This window comes from Penicillium digitatum, chromosome 1 (assembly GCF_016767815.1).
Source record: "Penicillium digitatum chromosome 1, complete sequence".
NCBI lineage: Eukaryota > Fungi > Ascomycota > Eurotiomycetes > Eurotiales > Aspergillaceae > Penicillium > Penicillium digitatum.
In genome coordinates this window covers 845465-870730 of record NC_089384.1, presented here as the reverse complement: position 1 = coordinate 870730, position 25266 = coordinate 845465, and the positions used below count along the sequence as shown (strand labels likewise).

Sequence of the window (25266 nt, the reverse complement as noted above, 5' to 3'; positions counted from 1 at the left end):
TTTTTCTCAACCTTTTTGCACTTGAAATTTTTTTTTTCTAAATCTCTTTTTGTAATCAGCAGAATTTTAAAAATTCCCAAATTACTTGGCATCAACCCGGCGGAGCCTCGGCCCGGGGATTCTTCACATGCCGCTTGCATGTGAGCCCCCCAGGGCTGCTTTTTGCCTTCGAGATGGTTTCGCTAACTTTAGTGCGTTTTCGGGTATTATTGAATGTGATTGGACAACTAAATAGCCAAAAGCAAAAGGTTACCAAATTTCACGGAGCCACTCCTGGAGCGCACGTCTTGCCCGCACCTCGGCCCCATTCTCGCGCCAGAAATGACCTGCCCCATTGATCACCCGAAATTGGAACCGACTGCATGGCTTGTGCACCATATCGCCTGACCACCTTTCCAGTTTCTCAACGGAGGTGAAGGTATCCTGGTCTCCAAACAGTGCCAGAGTGTGGTGTGTGCTTTGTTGGTCTGCTGGACGCGCGCAGGGGATATGGGAACCTTCAGGCGTCCCTATTTTTACTTTGAGCGATAAAGTCGAGAACAAAGTCAGTAGTTGGCTGATCGGGGGCAATAGCGGGGACACGAGGAGATAGGAGATGGATGTCGTCAATGCACGGAGGTCTGGGGCATCGGACAAACGGTGACTCATTTGAAGTTGCTCCAGGGATAATGCGGTTAACTGTTTCGCTGTGCTCCAGATCCCGTATATGGGTTCTGATGTGTTTGTAGAGGTTGTCGTTGACGAGTATTGGAAAAGATCGAGCATAGTATCCAGGGTCGGTACATGTGAGGCAATCAAAGACCCGTAGGAATAGCCACCAAGGATCAGATGGATGTCTGAGCTTACTTTGACTTCGTCGGAAGTTTTGCGAGGCCTTTGGGGGCCTACTTCCTCCCTCGGGGCCAATGCGAGCTTGAGGAAGTGTAGATATTGCAACATGAAACCATAGAACGACACATAGTCGCCAAGCTCGGGCTTTGCAGTCCAACTTGTTCGTCCCTCGGAGTCACCAGCTCCACTATGTCATTTGTGAGCAACTTGGTCATGGCGCAGTGTTAGCGATGGATGATAGTACCGAAAATTAAAGGTCCCCACGATGCACCCGGCTTGTAGAAGCTCACTACCGATAAAACTCACGACAGGATCATTGTGGGATCCTCCTAGAGTTGCGTATGGATGCGCGACAATGGCGCCGCGGTTGGGCCAGCTCGTTGCTGATTCTATATTTTGAGGCGCGGGCGGGAGATGAATGCGGCATTCGAGCTTGTTGCCATCGTAAATAGACGGGAGGAAAAAGGAGAAGCTTGCTGATGGAAGATCCATGGCTGGGTTTAGCTAATTTCAAATATCCTTGGGTTGAAATGCAACGCTAACAATTTGCTGTTCAATAGAAATAGATTTTGGTGGTTTCGGTGGTCCGCCCACCCCAATAATTTGGAGGACCATCTGTAGCGAGAAGAAAATTGATCCAATTTGTCGACAAATAGATAGGACAATACCGGAAAAGCATTTACAATGCGAAAAGATAAGGTTTCCACTTGGCCAGAAGATGCTATGTAGATTGTGCAGATTTGCGCTATCATTCTTTTAAATGTGTTCTAGGTGCACTAATCAAATCAGCCATGACGGATCTGGTTCATCATCTTCTTCCGACCTGGCGTCTGAGTTATTGGGATTTGAATCCTTAAGTAGATCGGCTGGAGGTTCTGGGTCGTCATTTTCCATCTGACAAGCTTGGCAGTCCTCTTTGGCCTCCTCCATGCCGTGATCTATCACAGGAGAATCTCTGGAAGTAGAGTTCAAGAGTGCATCCATTTCATGCAGCGAGAGGCCAAAGGCGGGAAGAAGCAACCCCCTCGCTTCTCGCAAGGCCTCTAGCTCGGCAGCAATGCAGCAAACTAGTAGCTTCCAGTCCTTATCCTCGGCGAGCTCCAGATGTGATTCGATGCGCTGAGTTGTTCTCTCCAAATCATTCAGAAGACTCCCCACGAGTCCGTCTTTGCAATTTCGCGGTATGGATCCTCCTGGCTTGGTTGATGACGTGGTCATCTCAACATAATGTCGCATGTTGGCTTGTAAGCGCTTCTCAAAGCCAGTGACATCAGTTACCGCTTGTTTCCATATTCGGCCTCCTTCTTCCAGTGCCAGTATTTCCGCTTCCACTTTCTGTTGCCTATCGTGCAAACCGACTTGTTCCGTGTTCCAATGCTCCCGGGCCATGTCAAGTGTACGGCGTTTGGGGTTCAAAGAGTAAAAGGTAGATTCGCCTGAGCTGTGCGATAACGGTTGGATAGGAGGGTCACGGAGGAAGTTTCGGACGTCGGAGTCAAGTAAAGACAAAGATTCAGTATAAGAAGAAAGCTTGGCATCAACCGAGTTGTTGATGTCTGATATCTCGTTCACAAGCTGTCGGTGTTTAGCTTTCATCTCATACAGCCTAGTCTCGAGTTCATGAATGTCAGTCTCAAGGCTCCGAGCCTCTTCTTCTAGTTGCCTAGAACGTCGGCTCTCCGCATTTCCATGGATAGTGGTAATAGTGTCTTCTAGTCCAGTTCTTCTAGAGAGAAAGCCTTTGATATCATGCAGTGCATTGTCCCTTTCGTTGGTCTGAGATATGAGAATCTCTCGTTCTTCGTGTCGTAACTTCAGTAGATCATGCATTGATTGAACTATGCCCTCCCGGGCAGCCCGAAGCCCGATCTTCTTGGGCGCAGGCTGCCTGGTGGGCACTGTGATAGGGGATGGCGATAGACTCGCGTTAGATGACAATGTTGGAGTCAAAGTTCCAGTTGAAGCATCATCTGCTTGAGGCACAGAGAGAACAGAGAGAAGGCCTTCGCTTTGAGCATCGATAAGGACCTGGAGATTGCATTGTATGTGTTTTGTCTGACGTTCAACGTATACTAGAGGGTCATAATGGTATGTAGAAGCCCCAGACTGCACTAGTGGCAGCCTCTTCCCGCGAAAAGACTGTTGAAGAAGTGTCGACATGACAGAGAAAGGGGCGTGGATGGCCAAGGTTCAACTAGAGGAAGAGTTGGAGCTTTGTCGCGTAAATTCTGGGTAGGAAGACAACCAAGTAGTTCCATTCCAAGATCTGTCCACCTCTTGAAATAATCACCGGATTGGAAATAAATAATCCATTCGCCAGCTCATAGTTACTGTTTATCGCGGACTGGTACTGGGGTCGCTCGAAGCTGACCGAGACCGAGCGCCATCCACGTGATCTTTCATGTACAGTCAGCTCCGCTCGGGCGTTGACGTTGCTCTCGCGCCAGCAAAGCTTCTGACAACTGCTCCAAGCTTCTATTCGTACGTCCACTTCATCCATTTCGTCTGTTTCATTTAATCAAATTTTGTCTTTCTTGTCACATTCTCATTATTGGGGTGACTCATCTCCCCCTTGACACCTTGTTCTGCGCTGGGGCTGACTCGCTGTTTCAAGCTCTCTCCCGATAGACGTTACTTCATCACAACAGTAACAAAACACCTATCGCTCCTCAAAATTCCGTTCAACAACTCGCGACGCGAATCGCTTCTCAATAAAGATGGTCGGACTCGTATCGGCCGCCGGTTTGGTTGGCTTCCTCTCCGAGCCTGACCCAGAGCTCAAGGTCTTTGCTTTGAAGACGTTAGATTCTCAGATCGAACATCTCTGGACAGAGGTTGTCAACGCTGTTCCTGAAATGTGAGTTTGTCTGGATTAGCAATGTGGGAATGATCTTCATCTCGATTGTTGCGTCATTTCTCCCGAGTCCGACCGGCTACTAGGTCCCTGCTGACTATCCATCTAGTGAGGCACTCTACGAAGATGAATCGTTTCCGGAGCGTGGCCTTGCGGCACTGGTCGCATCAAAGGTATATTATCATCTGCAGGAATATAACGAGAGCATGGTTCTTGCTCTAGGTGCTGGAAAGCTGTTCAAGTTGGAAAATGGCGGCGAGTATGAGGAGACCATTATCGGTATGTTAAAGAATATCAGTAACATTCGCTCTCTTCGATATTAACATGTTTCCTGATGCAGCGAAATGCGTTGATACCTTCGTCTCTCTATCTGCCGCCCAACGGCCTACCGCGGGTGACCAATCAGCCAATCTGAACACTTCATTCCCAGCATCGGGCGACGGTGCCACCAGCACATCCGCCAGCCTCACTTCTCCTATCACACCTTTTTCCAAATCCGCGCTTCCCTCGAAATCGTTGCTTTCTCGCGCGGAGGTTCCTGGCGTGGACGCCGCACACCCTGGTGGCGATGACACTAGCGTTCAGCACGAGGAAAACTCCCTTGTGTTGAAGCGCGGTGTCCAGAGTCAATTGCAGACCGTCATCGAGCGATTGTTTGAAGCATGCTTCCGACAAAAGCGATACCGTCAGGTCATTGGAATCGCCATCGAGGCAAAGAACCTAGATGTTCTCCGCATGGCCATCCTTCGCGCCAGTAGCGACGAGAAGCAAGAAGAGGGCGACTCCCGTGGCAGTGAGGAGCTCATGGAATACGTCCTGGATATCTGCATGGGCATTGTCCAAGAACGAGCCTTCCGAAGCGAGGTTAGTGTCCCTAAAACAGTTCCAATTCATTTGCTCGCGTCAGCTAACCAAAACTTCTTTTTTCCAGATCCTCAAACTAATTTTGGAACTTCTTAATGAAATCCCGGCCCCCGACTTCTTCTCGATCGCCAAATGCGTCGTCTATCTTAATGAACACTCCATGGCCTCCGCTATTCTTCGCCAGTTGGTTGAGAAGGGCGACGCGAGATCCCTCGCCGTTGCCTATCAAATTTCCTTTGACCTTTACGACAACAGCACCCAAGAGTTCCTTCAAAAGGTTCGACAAGAGATTGCTGAGCTTGTTCCCGAACACGATACCGAGAAGGAGAACAATGAAGAGGACGTTGAGCCAAGAGAGTCTGACGCATTACTCGAAGACCAGGGAAGCTCTTCCCGGCCCTCGTATAAACATTCAGATCTATCAGAGAATGCGGTAACTGCATTCAAGAACATTCTCTCGATTCTCGATGGAATTAAGACAATCCAGTTGAATCTGGAATTTTTATACCGGAATAACAAGGCTGACATCGCGATTCTGAACAAGATTCGTGACAGCCTTGAGGCTCGCAATTCCATCTTCCACACTGCTGTGACACTCTCAAATGCTTTCATGCATGCAGGAACAACGCACGATAAGTTTTTCCGTGACAACCTAGAGTGGCTGGGCAAGGCTGTGAATTGGTCCAAGTTCACTGCTACTGCTGCCTTAGGCTGTATCCACCGCGGCAACCTCAGCCAGGGCCAGAAGCTCCTCCAGCCTTACCTGCCCCGCGAACACATCGCTGGAGTTGGAGGCTCAGGATCTGTCTACAGCCAAGGTGGTTCCCTTTACGCCTTCGGTCTCATCTACGCAAACCACGGTGGCATGGCGGTTGACATTATCCGCAACCACTTCAAAAAGGCCACGGAAGAGGTGGTTCAGCATGGTGGTGCTCTTGGTCTTGGTGTTGCGGGTATGGCAACGGGTGACGAGGGCATTTACGAAGACCTGCGGAGCGTTCTTTACACTGATTCTGCTCTCAATGGTGAGGCCGTCGGTCTGGCCATGGGTCTTATCATGCTTGGCACCGGTAACATGAAGGCTCTTGAGGACATGATCCAGTACGCACACGATACCCAACACGAGAAGATCGTTCGTGGTCTTGCTATGGGTATGGCTTTGATCATGTTCGGACGCCAGGAGGCTGCCGATGAGCTCATCAACGGTCTCCTCGGTGACCCCGACCCAACTCTGCGCTACGGTGGTATCATGACCATTGCCCTTGCTTACTGTGGCACTGGTAGCAACAAGGCAGTCCGTAAGCTTCTGCATGTCGCTGTCAGCGATGTTAACGACGATGTGCGCCGAGTTGCTGTACTCAGCTTGGGATTCATTTTGTTCCGCAAGCACCAGAGTGTCCCTCGCATGGTCGAGTTGCTATCCGAGTCATACAACCCTCATGTCCGATACGGTGCTGCCATGGCACTTGGCATCTCCTGCGCCGGCACCGGCTTAGACGAAGCCATCGACCTCCTAGAGCCTATGCTTAAGGATTCAACTGACTTTGTTCGTCAGGGTGCCTTGATCTCTCTTGCTATGGTCCTCGTTCAGCAGAACGAGGCTATGAATCCCCGTGTTACCAGCCTGCGCAAGGCCATGATGAAGATGCTTGGTGACCGTCACGAAGATGCCATGGCTAAGTTCGGTTGTGCCATTGCTCTCGGCATCATTGATGCTGGTGGCCGAAACTGCACTATTAGCCTGCAGACACAGACTGGTAACCTTAACATGCCCGGTATTGTTGGTGTTGCGGTCTTCGTTCAGTACTGGTATTGGTTCCCTCTCACACACTTCTTGTCGCTTAGCTTCACCCCAACATCAGTGATCGGTGTCGACCAGAAGCTCGAAGTACCACACTTCAAATTCCACAGCAACACCCGTCCCAGTCTCTTCGACTACCCCCCCGAGCAACAGGTGAAGACCGAGGAGGCCCCGGAGAAGGTGAAGACTGCTGTTCTTTCTACCACTGCCCAGGCCAAGCGTCGCGCACAGCGTCGGGAGAAGCAAGCACGCCGTGAGAGCATGGACATTGACCAGGCGCCCACAACACCAAAGGCTGCCGATCAACTGGACGCAATGGATACAGACGATGTTCCTAAAGAGGACGAAGAAGGCAAGGAGACGGAGAAGGGTGCTACTGAGGTACAGAAGAAGAAGGCTGAGCGGGAGAAGGTTGGGTACGAGCTGGACAACCTGTCAAGGGTACTTCCAGCTCAACTCAAGTACCTCACTTTCCCCGATCCGCGATACGAGCCGGTCAAAAGGGTACGTTAATTGCGTTCTGTCCCCATGCATCCGATGCTAACAAATTTGCAGCCCACCGGCGGTGTTGTCGTTGTTCTCGACAAGCAGCCCGACGAGCCTCGCGAGGTTATTGAATTGAAGGCCAGCAAAGAGGCTCGCCAAGCGCCTCCTCCGACCGAAACCCTCCAGGACCGCCTACAAGCTGCCATTGGAACCGCTGCTCTGCAGACCCCTCAACGGGCCGATGCTCGGGCTGCTCTATCCGCTGCCACCTCAGGTGCTGTGGCTGGTGCCGGTGTCCTGACGGCGGTTGACGAGGACGAAGAAGGCGTGGAGGATGCACCTGTCCCCAACGAGTTCTCGTACGAGTCAGATGGTGAAGAGCAGTAGAGAGTTGTTGCGGCATAGAATCTTGATGCTGGATGTATTACTAGACTAATCGGGCTGTCTACGCCGACGTGATCTATTTGGGGGCTACTAAAGCTTTCCGTCACTGTGATTGATACGAAAGTTCTTATGTTACTTTACATCGCCCTGTAATTTTGTCGTATCTTATGCACTCGGTTAGGGCATTGCCAGCTCGCCTTGGTTTTAACAGGCTGGTTAGACCGGCTTGATGCAGTGATCTCGGATGAGGTACTTCCATATGCATGCCGTACAAAGAGACGGAACCATAAACCCAACCAAGTAGTACAAAATGACTGATCTTCTATCTTAGAGTTGCATTTTATATTTTTTTAAGTCTCTTCATCCGAAAATTTTCTCGCAGAATTATACGAAGTAGCAAATATGGAATATTCCAATTGCAAACCAGCCGACAGTTGACTAACTCATCCTGACATGTTCACATGTCTCGTAGGTCTGTTTCTGACTCAGCAATTCACGACATGCCTCGGCTCGTGTTGAAATGACGTACGAGCCAATAACCTGTCTGTCAACGGCGATGACCGAAAAGAACAACAGCCATTGAAGCACCGACTTCTACAACGTCAAGTCCCAAAGTCGACTTTGTGTAGGAGCATGTGAACTGGTGCTATGATGCTCCGAGGCCCCTTTTGGTGCATATTCATGTCTAGAATTTGAATGTCGCCTGAACTTGGCGGAAATGGTGTGTTACCCCATAATTCACATGTCTCCCAGCTTCCCCGGATTTGAAATTTTCTTTTTTTCCCCTAAATTACTATTCCTTGAATTCAAGATCGACCTTTACTGTGTGCCTCTTTTCCCTTTATTCTTCACCCAACACCGCCATGAGAGAGACTTTTAGCAAAGAGGACGTGGCCTCGCACAGCAAAGGTGACAGTCCCTGGATCATCATCGATGAAGATGTCTACGATGTTTCCAAGTTCCAAGATGAGCACCCTGGTGAGTGATGCCCTGCGTGCAGATGTATGGGAATCACGTGTTAACCTTTTTTTTCGAACAGGTGGGAAAAAGAGTACGTTGGTCCGAAAGTATCCGCTACGTCCGAATATTGACAGTACCTATGTAGTTCTCCAGCGAGTTGCTGGAAAGGATGCTTCAAAACAATTCTGGAAGTACCACAATGACGGTGTTTTGAAGAGGTACAAGGCTCAGCTGCAGATCGGTTCGTTGGATACGAAGAAGGCGGCACCTGCGCCAGCCCCGGAAACGGCTGACCCAGAGCCAAAGCCTGCTGTCTCTTCTTCCTTGACGCCGCGTGCCACTGGCGAGCCCCAGGATCCTTATGGAGAGTTGATCCCCTTCGCCGATCCCTCGTGGTACCAGGGTGTAAGTTTTGCTTTTCCTGTCTGCTGCAGATTCGGAATTTTTGCGCCGTGGCACAGAAGCTAAACTACATGTCGCTCATAGTATGCTTCCCCCTACTTTAATCAATCCCACGCCGCACTGCGAGACGAGGTCCGCCAGTGGGTCGAGTCCGAGATCGCGCCATATGTGACCGAATGGGATGAGGCCAAGGAAGTGCCCGCTAAGATTTACAAGCAGATGGGGGAGCGAGGCTACCTCGCCGGACTTCTGGGATTTCACTTCCCCAAGCAGCACACTCCTTACCGCGTGAAGTCTGTGTCAGCAGATCGATGGGATTTGTTCCATGAAATGCTGCTGACTGACGAGCTGTCGCGTGCCGGCAGTGGTGGTCTGGTATGGAACCTGATTGGTGGTTACGGAATTGGCTGCCCGCCACTGGTCAAGTTTGGCAAGAAGCCGCTGGTTGACCGAATCTTACCGGGTATCTTGGCCGGCGACAAGCGCATCTGTCTCGCCATCACCGAGCCCGATGCGGGAAGTGACGTCGCAAACTTGGGTTGCGAGGCCAAGCTCACCGAGGACGGCAAGCACTATATCGTCAATGGCGAGAAGAAGTGGATTACCAATGGTATTTATTCTGATTACTTCACTACCGCCGTGCGCACCGGCAAGGACAGCATGAACGGCCTCAGTGTGCTGCTCATCGAGCGCGAAGCTGGCGGCGTCAGCACCCGTCGCATGGACTGCCAGGGTGTATGGGCCAGTGGCACGACTTACATCACCTTCGAGGACGTCAAGGTGCCTGTGGAGAACTTGATTGGCAAGGAGAACCAGGGCTTCAAGGTTATCATGACCAACTTCAACCACGAACGCATTGGTATCGTGATTCAGTGTGTGCGCTTCTCGCGTGTCTGCTATGAGGAGTCTGTGAAATACGCCCACAAGCGTAAGACGTTCGGCAAACGTCTCATTGATCACCCAGTTATTCGCATGAAACTGGCTCACATGGCCCGCCAGATCGAGGCCACTTACAACTGGCTCGAGAACATTATCTTCCAGTGTCAGTCCATGGAGGAGACCGAGGCTATGATCAAGCTTGGTGGTGCCATTGCTGGATTGAAGGCCCAGTCTACGCAATGCTTTGAATTCTGCGCTCGCGAGGCTAGTCAGATCTTTGGTGGTTTGAGCTACAGCCGCGGCGGTCAGGGTGGTAAGATCGAGAGACTGTACCGTGATGTGCGTGCCTATGCTATTCCGGGCGGCAGTGAGGAGATTATGCTTGATCTGAGTATGCGCCAGAGTCTGCGTGTCCATGCCATGTTTGGCATGAAGCTATAAGCATTTTCTGGGTGTTTCGAGTGCGGTGATAAAGCATGCCCAGTTTTGTTCATTTTAATTTGCTGCTTTTGGCTACATATCCTGTCATCTGTGACGGCCTTTAGTTTTACTTTGTGATGATCTGCTTTGTACGATAACATTACATTGGCCTTCCATGTATATTTCACGATTAACGGTGGATGTCGCCACTGTGTTGGATAACCGCTACAGTCTAACTGGTTCTCATCATATCTAAATTCTTGGTGTCTCCACGATTTACGATATTAGTCCGCCATTAGGTTGGAAAACAGACAACGAAAATCACGACTCAAAGAATCCACCGAAGAAAGGGGAAATGGCTTAGCCAAACCCCCAAGTTCTCCATCTACCGAGATCCCTACTCACTTCAGACGACTTAACTATGCTCGAGAGCCCAAGCTTCTACGTTCAACCTGCTGGGTGTCTTTTCGATCTCACTCCTTTTTTCTCATTCTCTTTGATGAGAGTCGAGCCGTGATTAGGCAAACCAAGGGAACTGTTACCATTGCATCCGAAGCCTCTATGATGCGAGTCTATAATCAGGCAAAATCAGTGAAATGGCTTCCTTTCGGGCCCAAGGCCAGAGATTCGATGTGAGAATATAACATTGAGAGGTTCCCGTCTGCCTATTTAGTACTCTTGAGGCAACTTATTTGTCCACACCTTTCCTTGAAGACAAAACGCCAATCTCTTTCACAATGTCTCTACTATCTTTTGAACTGAATGACGATGCATATGATCTTGCAAGCGATATCGATGGAATGATTCAAGTTGCATCCGATGAGCATTCCACCACATCGCTCATACTTGTCAATCTGGTGGCCCGCCGAATCCGCGAGTTCCAAGACAATGATGATGATTTCACGGGCTCTGGGACTGCTCCAGCAGATCTCCTGGCAAGTCTTTGCTCAAATGATACCGACGACGTTAGTCACGAATTCCTACGGGGTGAAGCCAATTCCATGGACCTTGCGACCATGCCTGACGATTTGTTGCTTCTGGTTCTCCCTATGCTGCTGCATATTGATACAAAACTCCCAATCCCCGAGGACCTTCATGCTCTGCATGAATTTGCCGAAGCGTCGTCAAAGCACCGGGAGCATGTGGAAACATGGTTGAGATCTGATCCGGCCCAAAGCACACTTGAACAAGTTTTCAAGCCATGGATGAACTACTACAGCTTCAAATCCGCGTACCAATGCAGAAACGAGACTGCGGCTCAGAAAGCTAGCCGAGGTGGTGCTGGGTTTAACTATACGTATGATTTCGTGAAAGAATGCCAGTGCACAAACTGTCTCCCACTTCTCAGCAATCTTTGGTTGGTTGATTTCAGGAACTACGACCAAAATGGGAGGAGCTTCCTCCATGCAGCCGTTGAGGGTGGAGATGTCGAATGTGTGATGTTCATTGTCGCTGTCTTGCTGAAAGGAGGCTTGGATCCTCGGCACTTTCCTACGTCTATCGACGGGATGTCTAATCCTCACCATGTCGCTTTGATGCACGACAATGATGTCTTCAGAGGGATCGTTGAATTTCTAGAGGATGCTGGCTACCCTTTATCTGTTTGGAACGATGATGGCCTCAAGCTCGAACTGTGCAGCTTCATCACTGCTGATATGGCCGAACGCCTCCTGTCGAAAGGATTTAACATCACCAAGCTCCCCAGAGATACACTTCCGATGTATCTGCCAAATGACGATGACCCCAATTACGACTCCGGCGAGGAGTGGAACCGCGATGCAGAATATGGTGATCCTATCATCTGGGACGAAGACTTCGACCCCGACAATGACAAGCTCGACCCAAAATCAATTTAATATGATGCTCTTGGTGTCAACCCCATTGAACTCCATCCCACGTCTCGAACCATCTGGCACCGGGCAATCGAAACCCCCGAAGGTCCACGAATCCTCGACTGGCTGTTAGATCACTCGTATACCCAGCCAGGGTGTCGTACCGACTTCGACCGCGATACCGGTGAGACTGCACTGGTAGTAGGCGCAAGAGGAGACGAGCCAGCTGGTATTGATTGGTTCTGTCAACACTGTGATCCGATGGCGGGGCGGGTCCGAAAATCGCAGGACATCGAGGGCGATGAGAGCAACGGTGCTTATGCGTTACAAGTAGCAGCTCACAACCTGCGGCCGCATTGCGATATCATTTTCACAAAATTTTTGCGTCATGTCGACCAGCAATTTTACTGGGATGTTTCTATGATCAAGGGTTTGTATTGGTTGATTATCAAGAAGTATCGAGATATGTACCAAAGGTTGGGAGATCATAAGGAGCCGGGCCGTGAAAAAGCTCAACAGATGGCTCTATTGCGCTCACTCGCTTCGTTCAAAACCAAGGCGCTGAACAACAGACTAGAGCCTTTCTGGGATACATGGGGGCCGTCTGAACAGCGGAACTGGCTCATTCAGTACTGTACGATTCTTAGGTTGAATTTCCAGGTGAAAGATTTGAGCTCGGATGTTTGGGGCGATTCTAACTAGCTTTTTCAAGAGGACTATTGAATCCAATATCCTGGTAGGAGCACACTTAACATCTAATAGTGCAATGAGGGACTGTTTTTAACTTCTGGCTCCGACTTTTGGCATGTATGTATATATATCGCATGATCGGGACATTCGCTCCCATCAGTGTGAATACGAGGAAATTGTGATCTGTATTGTTTCTCTAGTCAAATCGGTATCAACATATCCAGGTGAAACTTTTGACCTTCTTTGAGGATTGCCAATCGGTTTAATATATGTTGTATGGTCCTTAAGGTAACTAAGAGAGAGTTGCGAAAGAAGAGAAACGCCAGACTGAGGTGGCCAAGTACGGTGCGCCACAGCGACCACATACGCAAGGATCATGCTTCTGGGCAACACGACCTCCACGCTCCGGCACTCCAATTCCTCATTTGCCTTTTCACAAACTACCCCTTAAAAGTAGAGCTCTAAATCGCACCTGCGTCTTGGTGTGGTTGCTTCTTCTGTCTAACAAACCCCGAGATCTCCATTCCGATCCGTGTTCCGTGTTCTTTGTAGGCGGTCGCGGAACTCGGTGATTGCCCGCAGAGCTCGACAATCTGCTGTGCTCCCTCTCAACTTTCCAGTCGCTATTCTCTCGGCTGGATCAACCTCGATTGACGTGAAGCTACTAGGAATCGGCCGCTTATTGCAAAAATAACCTGAGAGCTCGCATTCTGGTATCTACGTCTTGTCTCCCGACCCGCAAGTCGTAGCGCGGTTTCCTTGGACACGGTTTGTCTTTCTTCTTTTCCCAACCACTCTTTCTCCTTTCGGTTTCTAATTTGGCTTGTGATTACTAGAAATCTAAATTTCAACTCCAAACACGTCGTGCCGAAAGTGGCGCGACCCGATCAATAGCCCGTCAGACACCAACTGCCAAAATGTCAAACTTTCTCAACCACGACTTTGGGTCCGAGGACGAAGAAGATGATTTCAACCCTGCTCCCCAAGAAGACTCCGATATTGAGGAGCCAAGAGCCAAGGTCGGTCTATAGGCATCTATCAAGCTTTGATGGACAATGCGCTAACATGAGTGCGAAACAGCCTTCCAAGAAACAACACTTAAGTGGCGATGGCGCTAATGAGGAGGATGTGAAGTACTCTCGCAACACACATGCATTTGAGGAGGAAGATGCCAAGGATATCGAAGACGACGAGGAGGAGAATGAACTGGATGACGATGATGAGGAGGAAGAGGAGGAAGACGAGGAAGAGGATGTGGTATGTTCTCTATGGAGACCCTGGTAATTTAAGAGCACTGTGTTAACTCTTGGTCTCTATTTTAGGCGCGTCCACAAAAGCGAATGAAGCGCGTTGCCAATCCTTTCATCGAAGACGAGGCCGGTGTCGATGATGAGGAGGACGAAGGCGATGATGAGGAAGATGAACTCGCCGAATATGGCATGGAAACACATCCGGATGATCTTGATGCGCTACCCCAAGGCACCGAGACAGACGACCGTCGCCACCGACAGCTGGATCGCCAGCGTGAGATTGACGCCAGTATGGACGCAGAGAAACAGGCCCAGATGCTCAAGGAACGATATGGACGCAACCGTGCTGCGGCAACAGATTCCCTTGTGATCCCCAAACGGCTCCTGCTTCCTAGTGTAGAGGACCCTAGCATTTGGGGAGGACGCTGCAAGCCTGGCAAAGAGAAGGAGGTTGTATATTCAATCCAGAAACGAATTGAAGAGCGTCCAGCAGGCTCCCGCAACCCCATTCGAATCATCTCAGCTTTCGAGCGCGGAAACATTATGCAGGGCTGGTTCTATTGTGAAGCGCGCAGGCAGGCCGATGTCATCGAAGGCTTGGATGCCATCAACTTCTACTACCCATCCCAGAAACTGACCCTGGTTCCAGTGAAGGAGATGCCAGACCTTCTTCGTGTCCAGAAATCGGAAGAGCTTTTGCCTGGTGGCTGGATTCGCATCAAGCGAGGCAAATACATCGGTGATTTGGCCCAGATTGAAGAAGTCGAAACCAATGGGTTGAATGTCACTGTGAGACTCGTCCCCCGACTGGACTATGGCATGAATGATGATGCTTTCGGTGCCCCTGCTCCCGATGCTAAACGCAAACGAGGTGCTGTGAGTACCGTCCGCCCTCCCCAGCGCCTATTCAGTGAGACAGAGGCGAAAAAAAAGCACGCAAAATATCTCTCGTCTACTTCTGGTCTAGGCGGAAAATCATGGAACTACCTGAACGACAATTACGTGGATGGGTTCCTCATCAAGGATATGCGTGTCCAGCACTTGAATGCCAAGAATGTCAACCCCCGACTAGAGGAGGTTACAATGTTCGCGCGTGGAGGAGAAGACGGAACTGCGAATTTGGATCTGGCATCGCTGGCCGAGACTCTGAAGAATTCCACCGCTGAAGACTCATACCAACCGGGTGATCCAGTGGAGGTTTACAGGGGTGAACAACAGGGTCTTATTGGTCGCACAGTGTCAACTCGAGGTGACATTGTTTCGTTGCAAGTCACCGAGGGCGAGCTGGCCGGTCAGACAATTGATGCGCCCGTTCGAACTCTCCGTAAACGATTCCGGGAAGGCGATCACGTCAAGGTTATCGGCGGTAGTCGATACCAGAACGAGCTGGGTATGGTCGTGCAGGTCAAGGACGACACCGTCACTCTGCTCAGCGATATGAGTATGCAGGAAATCACAATCTTCAGCAAGGATCTTCGACTTTCTGCTGAGATGGCCGCCGATGGACAACTCGGTATCTATGATGTTCATGATCTCGTCCAGCTTGATGCCGCTACTGTTGCTTGTGTCATCAAAGTGGACCGGGAGTCCCTCCGCGTGGTGGACCAGAATGGTTCCATCCGCAACATTCTTCCTACGCAAATCGCAAACAAGATTACTCCCCGTCGCGATGCCGTGGCTACTGATCGCAACGGCGCAGAGATCCGAAGTGGCGATACGGTTCGCGAGGTTTACGGAGAGCAGCGCAGTGGAGTAATCCGCCACATCCACCGTTCGTTCCTTTTCTTGCATAACAAGGCCCAAGCAGAAAACGCGGGCATCGCTGTGGTGCGCACAACAAATGTTGTTACCGTATCAGCAAGAGGCGGTCGGCCCACTGGACCAGATCTCACCAAGATGAACCCTGCCCTTGCAATGCGAACTCCCGGAGGCGGTGCTGCAATGCCACCACCTCGTCGCGGCCGTGATCAGCTTATCGGAAAGACTGTGACTATCCGTAAAGGTCGTTACAAGGGCCTCGTCGGTATTGTTCGCGATGCAGACGACAGCTCTGCTCAAGTTGAACTTTACACATCTAACAAGCCCGTACACATCCCGCGTGATATTCTGACACCTAAAGAGTATGGTATTCGTCTGTAACATTTGATCACCAATCCTTCTAACCTTGAATAGTCCTGTTTCCAAACAGCCTCTCTCCATGGGCCGTGGAAGAGGAGGTGGTGGTCCTGGAGGGCGAACTCCGCACACTTCTTCCGGCGGTCCTCGGAGAGACAGTTGGGCCGGTGGTAGAACCCCGATTGCCGCTGCCGATTCATCCAGAACTCCCGCTTGGAACGGTGCTGCTGCGAGAAGTAAGTACACTCATATTACGAAAAATCAACGAAGATCCTAATTATTCTATAGCTCCTGCTTGGGGTGGCGTGAGTGGCAGCCGTACTCCGGCCTGGAAGAACGACGGCTCTCGTACCGCGAACCCCTACGATGGAAACCGCACCGCATATGGAGGAGTTGGCAGCCGCACCCCATCCTGGACCTCAGGATCTAAGACACCATACGACTCTAGCTCCGGCTTCGATGCTTTCGCCTCTGGATCTCGCACTCCTGGCTGGAATGCTGGTGGGGCTAACACAGGAGGCCGTACTCCCGGCTGGAACAGCATGTCTGCCAGCAGAGACCAGCGTGAATTCGACGACGCCCCGACTCCTGGTGGAAACTACTCCGCCCCCACTCCCGGCGCATACGCTGCCCCGACCCCTGGCGCACCTACCCCTGGTGGATGGCCCGAAAGTGCTCCCACCCCAGGTGGAGCTTTCAGCGCCCCCACTCCCGGCGGCCCCTCAAAGCGAGACTACGACGCTCCCACCCCCGCGGCGTTCGATGCGCCAACTCCGACGATGGGTGGGATGGCTGCTACGCCTGGTGCTGGGTATGGTGGCAATGACGGCGGACCACGGTACGACGATAGCCCAAGTCCGTAGTTCTTGTTCTATCTTTCTTTCGGCACCAAAAGCTTGTCCTTTCCACATACACTTTGAGATGTCAAACGGGATAGGACTGGTTTCACATATGTATTCTACCTATTGAATTTCTTTTCTTGCAAAGCAGCAGATGGCGCCAAATGATATTTCCTAGTCACTGAAATGTTGTGATCTAAAATGGTTCCTCGGTGGAGATCACTCTCTCCCTAAGATTAAGCAGAGCGACATTTTCCATGGCTCCCTCGTTTGCGACGGAGCTGATACCCCTGAATACCCCGAGCGCAACGAAATGACCGACCTTCTGCCTGTCTACGAGGGTTGGCACATGACTATCAATCATTAAACATTCCATCACTTCTTGCCATTAGCGGCTAAAACCTGGTCAATGATGTCCGCCGCCCATAGGCACTTTTCATCTTGGAAGCGCGGTGCGACGACCTGGATAGCGCACGGGACGCCATCTACCTCATCTGGGTGATCTGCTATCTGTCAGCAATCTTTTCGACGAGAGGGGATGGGCTACTGACAGTCCGGCTGCACATCGTCCGCTGTTGTCATAGGCTCAGGATCAAGCTCTTTGGAGACTTTTCCAAATGGAATAATGCACGCGGGATACTAGATTGGCAGAGGTCAGTATATACCCTAGAGAGTTAAAGAATACAGCAGAGCTATAAAGGGGAACTTACATCCAATACGTTCCATATCGCCGTATAATGAGGCCATCCGTATGTATCATGGCTCACAGCTGTACTCTGAGCTCCAGGAGCCAGAATAACATCAAGCTCCTGATCCACCCACATCTGCCTCCAGACATCAAGAACCCGCTGGCGAGCCACATGTAACGCCTGAATAGTCTCAAACGGTCCCAGACCTTGCGGAACAGGGAACGGGCCAGATGACATTGGCCCCCCCGCACCTCGAGCAACCGAAGTCACCGCAGGCTCACCACTCGCCGCGAGGTGATCCTCGAACGGGCCATAGGTTAAAATCTGCCACGACATGCGCGAGGCATATGCCACTTTCTGTACTTCATCATCAGCACCAAGTCGGACAATGCGATGTCCTGCACGTGTCAAGGCCTCAACCGCCTGATCTAGAGCCCTCGTTACAGGCGGATGGAGCGGGAAATGCGGATCCTCAGCAAGCACGCCGATAATCAAGCTTTCGTTGGCGTTGATGCCAGACGGGCTGGTCTGCCACGGGACCCCGACAGCAGAAGAGTCATACTTCCACGCCTGGCCGTCAGCGACGACGGAACTCACCAGTAGCTTGAGATCGGCGATGTTGTGTGCCAGCGGGCCTGCGACTGGAATGAGCCCCGGGATTCCCTCCATGACGCCGGAGACTTGTCCTCCATAAGGGATCCGGTCGGTAGTTGGCTTGAAGCCATACACACCGCAGCAAAGCGCGGGGATGCGAATCGAGCCGGCGATGTCAGTCCCCACGCCCAGAATCGATCCCCGGAATGCTACTAGTGCCCCCTCGCCGCCGCTGGATCCACCCGCTGTCAGGGTTGTCTTATGTGGATTCAAGACGCGGCCGAAGATGTTATTCTCTGAGTCTGCTGTCTGGGAGGTTGTTAACTTGCGTTCTGGGCATATCACGAGCCATTTGGCATCTTTTACCATCAATGTCTGTGGGATGTTGGTCTTCACGTAGAGCACCGCACCAAGTTCCAGCAGCAGCTTTACGAGCGCTGAGTTTGTTTTCGAGGGTTCATTCGCGAGAAATGCGACATATCCGATGGTGGACTGCACCCCCTCGACACAGAAACTGTCTTTTATGCTGATTGGTAAACCATGCAGGGGGCCAATGGGTTTTCCCTCCCGCTGGAGGTACTCGTCCAGGTACTTTGCACGTTCCAGCGCCTGCGGAAAGAAGGTCTCTGTGAGACACGAGATCTACCCCAAAAAAGATGTTAAGAACTTTGCTCTTTCGTCCTGCCAGGAAGAATATACACTCACAATCTGCTGGGCAATCGCAGCCCTTTTACAAAACGCCGTTGTAACAGCCAATGAGCTGACCTGCCCCGACGCTAACTTGAGCACTAATTGATTTGCAGTGTAGTTTTCCGTCAAGTCCAATTCGACTTCGGAGAGTAGACCACTGCGACGAGGAAGATCAATGTCTAGTAGACGCGGGTTTTCATGTGCAAGCGCCAGCAGGTCTGCACTCAGAAGCCAGTCCTGGGGGATCTTCTGCTTGCATTCATGACGCTTGGCGGCGACAAGATCTTGCCAGTTGCTGGGGGGTGCTATGGATGCCATTTTGAAAATAGGATAGAGGTGAGATTTGGTTTCACGGTTTCACGTTTGCTACCTTCTTCCCTTTTATGTGCCTGGGAACCTTTTTACGTGCTTTCCGTCCTTCGGTATCGCGGAATTTCCCCGCCACTAGATTTGGAACTCTCTGCTTCATCCGCTTGTTGTGTTATCAATCAATCAATCAATCAATCAAAGTTCAATTAACCTGTTGCAGTCTAACTAGTTGCGTATGACTATGCAGGCGCTTCTCCAACCGAAGCAAGAACTCGAGACCCAACGCCGAGCGGGATCGCTCCCAGAGTATACAGATGATGCCGAAGTGAGGAGTGCAGAATCAGCCCATTCCCGTAACCCGTTCAACCCATACCCGCAAAACCATGCCCAAACCCATACAAAAGAAATCGTTTGATGAACGCCGTGGAGTGCACCCTCCACTTCAGTCTCTCACTCCCAGCTTGTTGTGTTACCCCCCTTGGTGCAGTAGTTTTCGAGCATGCGTCAACCTGCCATTTTCGGAGAGCTTGGAGCCGGGAGAAATCTGCAACGGCGCCCGAGTTGTGGAGTCCAACCTTGTTATGCCTACCTTACTTCATTAGAATCACTCTCTATCTTGCGGGGTAATCTTATCACATCTGAGAAAGGCACTGGCCTAGAGTGAATGGCGGCTATCGCAGACACTTGAATCCCGAACTCTCTAACTGGCAGTGCAACCCCTCTTTCTGCAGTCGGTTATGCGGACCCCTCTCCGATACAAAATCCAGCTTACTGATCATCACTTGAGACGAGGGGAAACTGGTCCAGTTATTCATACCGACCCACATCTCCTCCCGCCCATGGCGCATTACACCGAGATAAGGTATGGAAGAGGTCTCACCTGAAGACGAAAGGTATGAATGAATGTACCCTATGCTAGAATAATCTCGCAGACAGAACTGTGTTGGGATAATCATCGATGGACTTGAAATACCATGCTCCGGGACCCGTACAGGCTCTGGGGCGAATATAGAGGTGTTGGCGGTTGGATGGACGGATGGCATGGCGAGCATCTAGAATCATGGAATGTGAACCGGTGAGATGATGAGCTGTTTGGGAGGGACTAGATAAGAAAAAGAACTTGGGTTTCTGAGGTGCTTTACCTTCACTACTATTACCCAGTCTGTGCCTTTTAGGGCCAACATCATAGAATGAGAGACAGATCAAGACAGGAAGAAGGGTGAGTGGATGCGCCTGTTATCTATGACCCAGATGTATTCTAAAACTCCCCGCAATCTTAAAATCTCCAAAGAGAAGGTTGACCCACCGGCGTGTTATCTAAAACTTTATCTGATGGGGCATCTGTAGGTGCCCAGGTCGCATCCACGGAAATGAAAAACCTTGGGAAGAGATTAGCTCATCAGCTGAATGCACAAGTGTATTAGTGCATTACTGTCATAGTCAACCTGGGAAGTGCAAGTCCAACAGAGCGTTTCGTACTTGCGATCTGATATTGAGCCTGACGACTTCAGCCTCGTGTTCTTGATTTCCGTTTTTTCCCTCTTACACGTATCTTCTAATCTCGCGTAAGACCCTACATATATAGTCACCTAGTGCTCTTGCCGTTTATGACTGATTCTCTACCATGCACCTCCTTTCTTTGACTTCCCTTCACCAAAGCAACATTCGACCCTGTACCGTAGCTGTTACCATTCAGCCACCATGCCCTTTGCTACAGACATTCTGACTGACCCTTCAGTCTCAGCCTCTGCTAGACAGCAAGCTCTCAATCGCATCTACTCTGACCCAGGTCTTCCCCAGAGTTCAACGACCTCGTCGTTCTGGACTCGGCGTCCGCACAGCTTCAGCAACGGAGCTGCAAAGGCTCTCCCCAAGGAAACTGATATTGTTATCATTGGGTCTGGTATTACTGGAGCATCTGTTGCCCGGACTTTGCTTCAAAGCCGTGCTTCAAAGCCCTCTTCCACCTCCTATCCATCCGTTGTCATGTTTGAAGCCCGCACAGTCTGCAGTGGCGCAACTGGCCGTAATGGGGGACACATCATGGAGACAGCCGATGACTTTAGCGAGTTCGCCGATCTCTTTGGCATCGACGCCGCACGTAGGCTCATTCGCTTCCGATTGGCGCACCTGCAGGAGATGCTCTCTGTCGCAGAGGAGCTTGGAATCACGACTGAGACGCAAGCACGAAAGGTTCAGTTCTTGAGCGTGTACTTTGGTGACGAGCCTTGGAACGCAGCATTGGAACGCATGCAACGTTTCAAGGAGGGAATGCCGGAGGAATCTGCTGAATGGAACTCCTATGAGGGAGACGCTATCCCGAGGGTACATTATTGATATCCTACCCCCTAGCACACAACACACCGATGCTAAGTTTCTTTCTAGGAGGTGCATTTGACTCGTGCCCGAGGCATCATCGCTGGCCCCGCAGGTGCCCTTTGGCCCTATAGATTCGTCATCGGCGTCCTGACACGTCTCCTTGCAGACTTCCCGGATGACTTCCGCGTGGAGGAAAACACCGGAGTGACGGCCATTCACGACGAGGATGCTGCCACCGGCCCAAGATACACGGTGGAGACAAGCAGAGGCACCATCACCGCCCGACACGTTATCCACTGCACCAATGCCCATGTCAGCCACCTGGTGCCCGGTTTCCGGGGCCGAATCTTCCCCGTGCGCGGGCAGATGTCAGCTCAAACACCCGGTGACAACTTCCCTAACCAAGCAGCTGATCATTCCTGGATCTTCAACTACGACCGTGGCTTCGACTACATGACCCAGCTGCCGACGGGGCAGATGATGCTCGGCGGCGGCTTTGCGCAGGGAGAGGGCGGCGGTCTAGCGGACCTGGGCATTTCGACAGACTCTGATCTTAGTCTTTACATTGACATCCACTTGTCTGGGGCGTTGCGTGCCATCTTCGGAGCCAAAGACTGGGGCTGCGTGCACGGCGAGCCGGTACAGGCGATGTGGACTGGCAGTATGGCGTTCAGCTCCGATGCATTCCCATGGGTAGGACAGTTGCCGGGAGTTGCGACAGGTCGGTCTGAGCATGGGTCTGAGGGGGCCGAGTGGGTTTGTGCTGCATTTGGTGGAGACGGAATGGTTCAGGCTTGGCTTGCTGGTCAGGCAGTGGCGACTATGTTGCTCGCGCGGGATGCTTCGCTGAGTGAGACTGTCAGTGCGGATCTCTCGTGGTTCCCTGAGCAGCTACTTGTGTCGGAGGAGAGATTTGCTGAGGCGGTCTTGCCAAAAGAGGTCACCGATGACGTGCACAAGGCGAATCTGTAGATTACTTCTCGGCCTTTTGCGCATAGATTGGCTGGGTTTTCGTTCAATCTTTCAGCTCATCTGACTACGCGGTGTGATTTTATTTTCTTGGCCTATTCTCATGGTTAAACCAAAGAAATTAAATCATTCCTTTTCAACAATCTCACAATCATGTTCTAGTCCTCCGTACAAGTTACTGTGTTAGGGTTAGGGTTATACTTGTATGCCAGCTATCTCTTACAGATCAGGCTTCCATGTTCTCGTAAGGCTTAACGAGGAATGTGAAACCCGTGAATAACTCTCATTGGTGAAAAAGACCTGCTTTGTACCCCATAGATGTACCGGATCAAGGCACCCCCCAAAGCTATTGTATCATTTCGTACAACTATGATAATCTCTTCTGAAAGATTTCCACTCCCACAAGGTCAAGAGAATGATGAAAATACATTCAATCTGTCATTTGTTGTTTCCCATGAAGGCTCTAGTCATCATTTCACCTCCTCTGAATGAAATCCGGGGGGGGGGGGGGGGGGGGGGGGGGGCTAGCCCAATATCACCCGAGTTCCAAATGGCCCGACCCGTATCAAATCAGGTATGCCAACCCAGGCAGCCAGATTCCACCAGCCTGCTGTCGAAAATCCTCATTTTAAAAAAGCAAAATGCAGATCCAGACCCTGACGTAACTGGGGACCACAGCAAGCTGTCAAACAGCATGGCCACGCTTCGTGATATCGAGATATCGGCCTGTCAATGCACGCCGAGCAGATTTGCCCCAAATGACCATGGGGATGATCGTCCCAGTAATTGCCAGACTCATCATTCCGCACGCAATGAACATGCCTTGTATGCCATTGCGCTGGATCCATGGAGCAATCGCGAATGGGATTCCGATACTGACTGCGTTTCGCATGAACGCCACTGCAGTGAAAGCATCACCAGCGATCTAGCAACCGGTGTTAGTAAGACTTTCTCACTTGACACAAAATGTGGATCAAGTAGGGTGTAAAAGGTATCTCGAAACGAGATAGGATGGAGGTCCACCAATCATACGTCTCTGTAACTGTCCATGACTAACACCAATGCAGCATCACTGATACTGCCCAAGCCAAACCCGAAGAAGGCACCTGCAACGTTGGGCCAGATCCAGTGCATTCCCTATGATCCAGAACACAAATAGTAGTTAGCACTCATTCATTAACAGAACCTTAGCCCAAGTGCCAACGTTCACTGTTGATTCTGTGGCCTTACCCTGGCGATCGTTGCACCGAACATCATCAGGCCGCCTGCCATGGAAATCGCCGGAAGATGTAATATGTACAACCGCATCTCGGGCTCGTAGTAGCCTCTGTTCCGTTTTGCGTAGTACAGAATTGACTGATCACCAAGGAACCCGCCGTACACCACACCGATGATGTTCCCGATCAAGGGCCCGGCGTTAGTGTATCCAATTTCGGCAGGGGTGAAGAGGTACGGTGGCTGAGGTAGTGTGAGTGACAACACGCTTGAAGTTGCCGTCAACCAAGCTACCCCAGCCGCGTACTGAAATGCGGCAAATGCCACAGCCGGGAAGATGAGCACGCAGAACGGACTGTAGAAGTGCGGCCAGAGTGGTTCTGGGGTTGGCGTTACCAGGGCAAGTCGTTTTTGCCATGAGTTCAGCGGTAAGCGGAGGTCCAGCGCATGGTGAGAACTAGTTTCTTCGATAGTTGAAAGGTCTTTGGCTACAGACTCCGAATCCAGCTTGGTCAGATGGTCTTCTATGGAGATCGCTGGATTATCTTCATCAACAGTAGCGCCGGCGTGCCCAGGGAGTGCAGGGATGTATTTCGTTTCCTCGCACACGAAGAGGAAGAGAAGAAAAAGGACACCGTTGAAGATTCCCATGGTCTGATAGGACGAGCGCCAGCCGTGCTCTGTGGCTTGCGCCCCCGCAGCCATGGGAGTCAAGAAGTTCTGTCAATTTCTTCAGTAGTCACGCTGCGAAGATCTTCAAACGATGGGATTGGGAGACATACCCCAACCATGACACATGTCAGGTAAATGCCATTCATCCTTCCCCGGTGATGCACAAAAAACAAGTCGACAATCTGTACAACATTAGCAGCTCATTGTATCATCGGTCCCAAGATATGGCTCACTGTTATCTCGGCTATCGACTCGTTGGTTGCACCAGCCAACCCCTGCAGCAAATTGGTCACATACAGCTCTGTCAAACTATTCATTCTGCTTGCCCAAAATGAGGTTGCCAACATCAATGCTGTTGACACAATGTAAACTGGCCGTCGGCCGTACTTTTTCGCAAAAGGAATAAACAAGAGACAACCAGTTGCGAGACCGACGAAATTTACCGACATCGCATAATTCAGTTGGGCGTAGGTAACTTCCATATCAGTGGTCATCTGTTGCCAAAAGATCGGTTGGATGTTGATCCTGATATCAAGGTTGTCAGTCGGTTCCGCATACCATGGATCCTTTTTCTCACTTACGCCGTAAAGATGACTATTGTCATGGCCAAAACAATCGAGAAATTGACCGATTTGCGCACCGTGCTCCAGTTCTATAAGGATTTGTTTAACATCAGACGAGCAGGGTTCGAGAGGCAACTCACTAGAGGTTCATTTGGGTCGGACGACGGGATTGGGTCGAGAACGACAATGCGTTGCCCGTGCCCATCTGCCTCATCATCTAGATGAAGATGAATTGTCAGGAACAGCTCATCCCAGAAGATCAAAGAAGTCTGACCACGGATCAACTTGAATGTGCCCGGAGGCTGGTCTGTTTCACTCTCAAAATAGGAGATGGCGTGGAGTTCTGCCATCTGGTACTTTGATTTGATGACAGTTCGGGCCAGTTGCTATTTAACTCTTGAGGATGGTGATGCTCAAAAGAAGTAGTTGCTGTGAAATGATCAATTGATCGAGGCAACTCAATAAATTTGGAAGAAGTTTGCCAGGAGGGAGATTGATCATGACTCGAGAACCCTTCTAAAGACGTGGTCCCACGTTGATGTAGAGACATCTCTCAGTTCACATGGAAAGTCTTCTAGTCGCTGCAAATGCTAGACGTTGATCTCTCTCCCACAGTGCTACCGATGTCACCGATCCAAG

General features: G+C 50.8%; 8 protein-coding genes across 8 annotated transcripts; 4 read left to right on the top strand and 4 right to left on the bottom strand.

The window, feature by feature from the left end:
- Positions 1 to 249: 249 nt before the first annotated feature.
- Positions 250 to 1323, bottom strand: Pdw03_2618 (Patatin/Phospholipase A2-like protein; the record flags this gene model as incomplete). The annotated part of the gene is made up of 2 exons (XM_014675018.1): positions 250 to 1018; positions 1076 to 1323. 2 exons carry the CDS (start codon positions 1321 to 1323, stop codon positions 250 to 252), a joined length of 1017 nt encoding a protein of 338 aa, XP_014530504.1.
- Positions 1324 to 1611: 288 nt separating this feature from the next.
- On the bottom strand, positions 1612 to 2991 carry Pdw03_2617 (Atg28p; the record flags this gene model as incomplete). The annotated part of the gene is made up of 1 exon (XM_014675019.2): positions 1612 to 2991. One exon carries the CDS (start codon positions 2989 to 2991, stop codon positions 1612 to 1614), a length of 1380 nt encoding a protein of 459 aa, XP_014530505.2.
- A 557-nt stretch (positions 2992 to 3548) lies between these two features.
- Positions 3549 to 7223, top strand: Pdw03_2616 (26S proteasome regulatory subunit Rpn2, putative; the record flags this gene model as incomplete). Its single annotated transcript, XM_014675020.1, has 5 exons — positions 3549 to 3688; positions 3795 to 3964; positions 4026 to 4549; positions 4617 to 6854; positions 6906 to 7223. The coding sequence occupies 5 exons, from the start codon at positions 3549 to 3551 to the stop codon at positions 7221 to 7223; spliced, it is 3390 nt and encodes a 1129-aa protein (XP_014530506.1).
- Positions 7224 to 8083: 860 nt separating this feature from the next.
- On the top strand, positions 8084 to 9902 carry Pdw03_2615 (Acyl-CoA dehydrogenase, putative; the record flags this gene model as incomplete). Its single annotated transcript, XM_066100245.1, has 4 exons — positions 8084 to 8198; positions 8260 to 8271; positions 8326 to 8585; positions 8667 to 9902. 4 exons carry the CDS (start codon positions 8084 to 8086, stop codon positions 9900 to 9902), a joined length of 1623 nt encoding a protein of 540 aa, XP_065955645.1.
- A 716-nt stretch (positions 9903 to 10618) lies between these two features.
- Pdw03_2614 (Ankyrin repeat-containing domain) lies at positions 10619 to 11737 on the top strand (the record flags this gene model as incomplete). The annotated part of the gene is made up of 1 exon (XM_014675022.1): positions 10619 to 11737. One exon carries the CDS (start codon positions 10619 to 10621, stop codon positions 11735 to 11737), a length of 1119 nt encoding a protein of 372 aa, XP_014530508.1.
- Positions 11738 to 16982: 5245 nt separating this feature from the next.
- Pdw03_2613 (General amidase GmdB) lies at positions 16983 to 18898 on the bottom strand (the record flags this gene model as incomplete). The annotated part of the gene is made up of 4 exons (XM_014675024.1): positions 16983 to 17110; positions 17159 to 17246; positions 17318 to 18532; positions 18596 to 18898. 4 exons carry the CDS (start codon positions 18896 to 18898, stop codon positions 16983 to 16985), a joined length of 1734 nt encoding a protein of 577 aa, XP_014530510.1.
- Positions 18899 to 20590: 1692 nt separating this feature from the next.
- On the top strand, positions 20591 to 22180 carry Pdw03_2612 (FAD dependent oxidoreductase, putative; the record flags this gene model as incomplete). The annotated part of the gene is made up of 2 exons (XM_014675025.1): positions 20591 to 21214; positions 21275 to 22180. The coding sequence occupies 2 exons, from the start codon at positions 20591 to 20593 to the stop codon at positions 22178 to 22180; spliced, it is 1530 nt and encodes a 509-aa protein (XP_014530511.1).
- Positions 22181 to 22862: 682 nt separating this feature from the next.
- Pdw03_2611 (MFS transporter, putative) lies at positions 22863 to 24977 on the bottom strand (the record flags this gene model as incomplete). Its single annotated transcript, XM_066100244.1, has 7 exons — positions 22863 to 23102; positions 23210 to 23314; positions 23408 to 24112; positions 24175 to 24246; positions 24298 to 24589; positions 24646 to 24716; positions 24768 to 24977. 7 exons carry the CDS (start codon positions 24975 to 24977, stop codon positions 22863 to 22865), a joined length of 1695 nt encoding a protein of 564 aa, XP_065955644.1.
- Between the last annotated feature and the right edge of the window lie 289 nt (positions 24978 to 25266).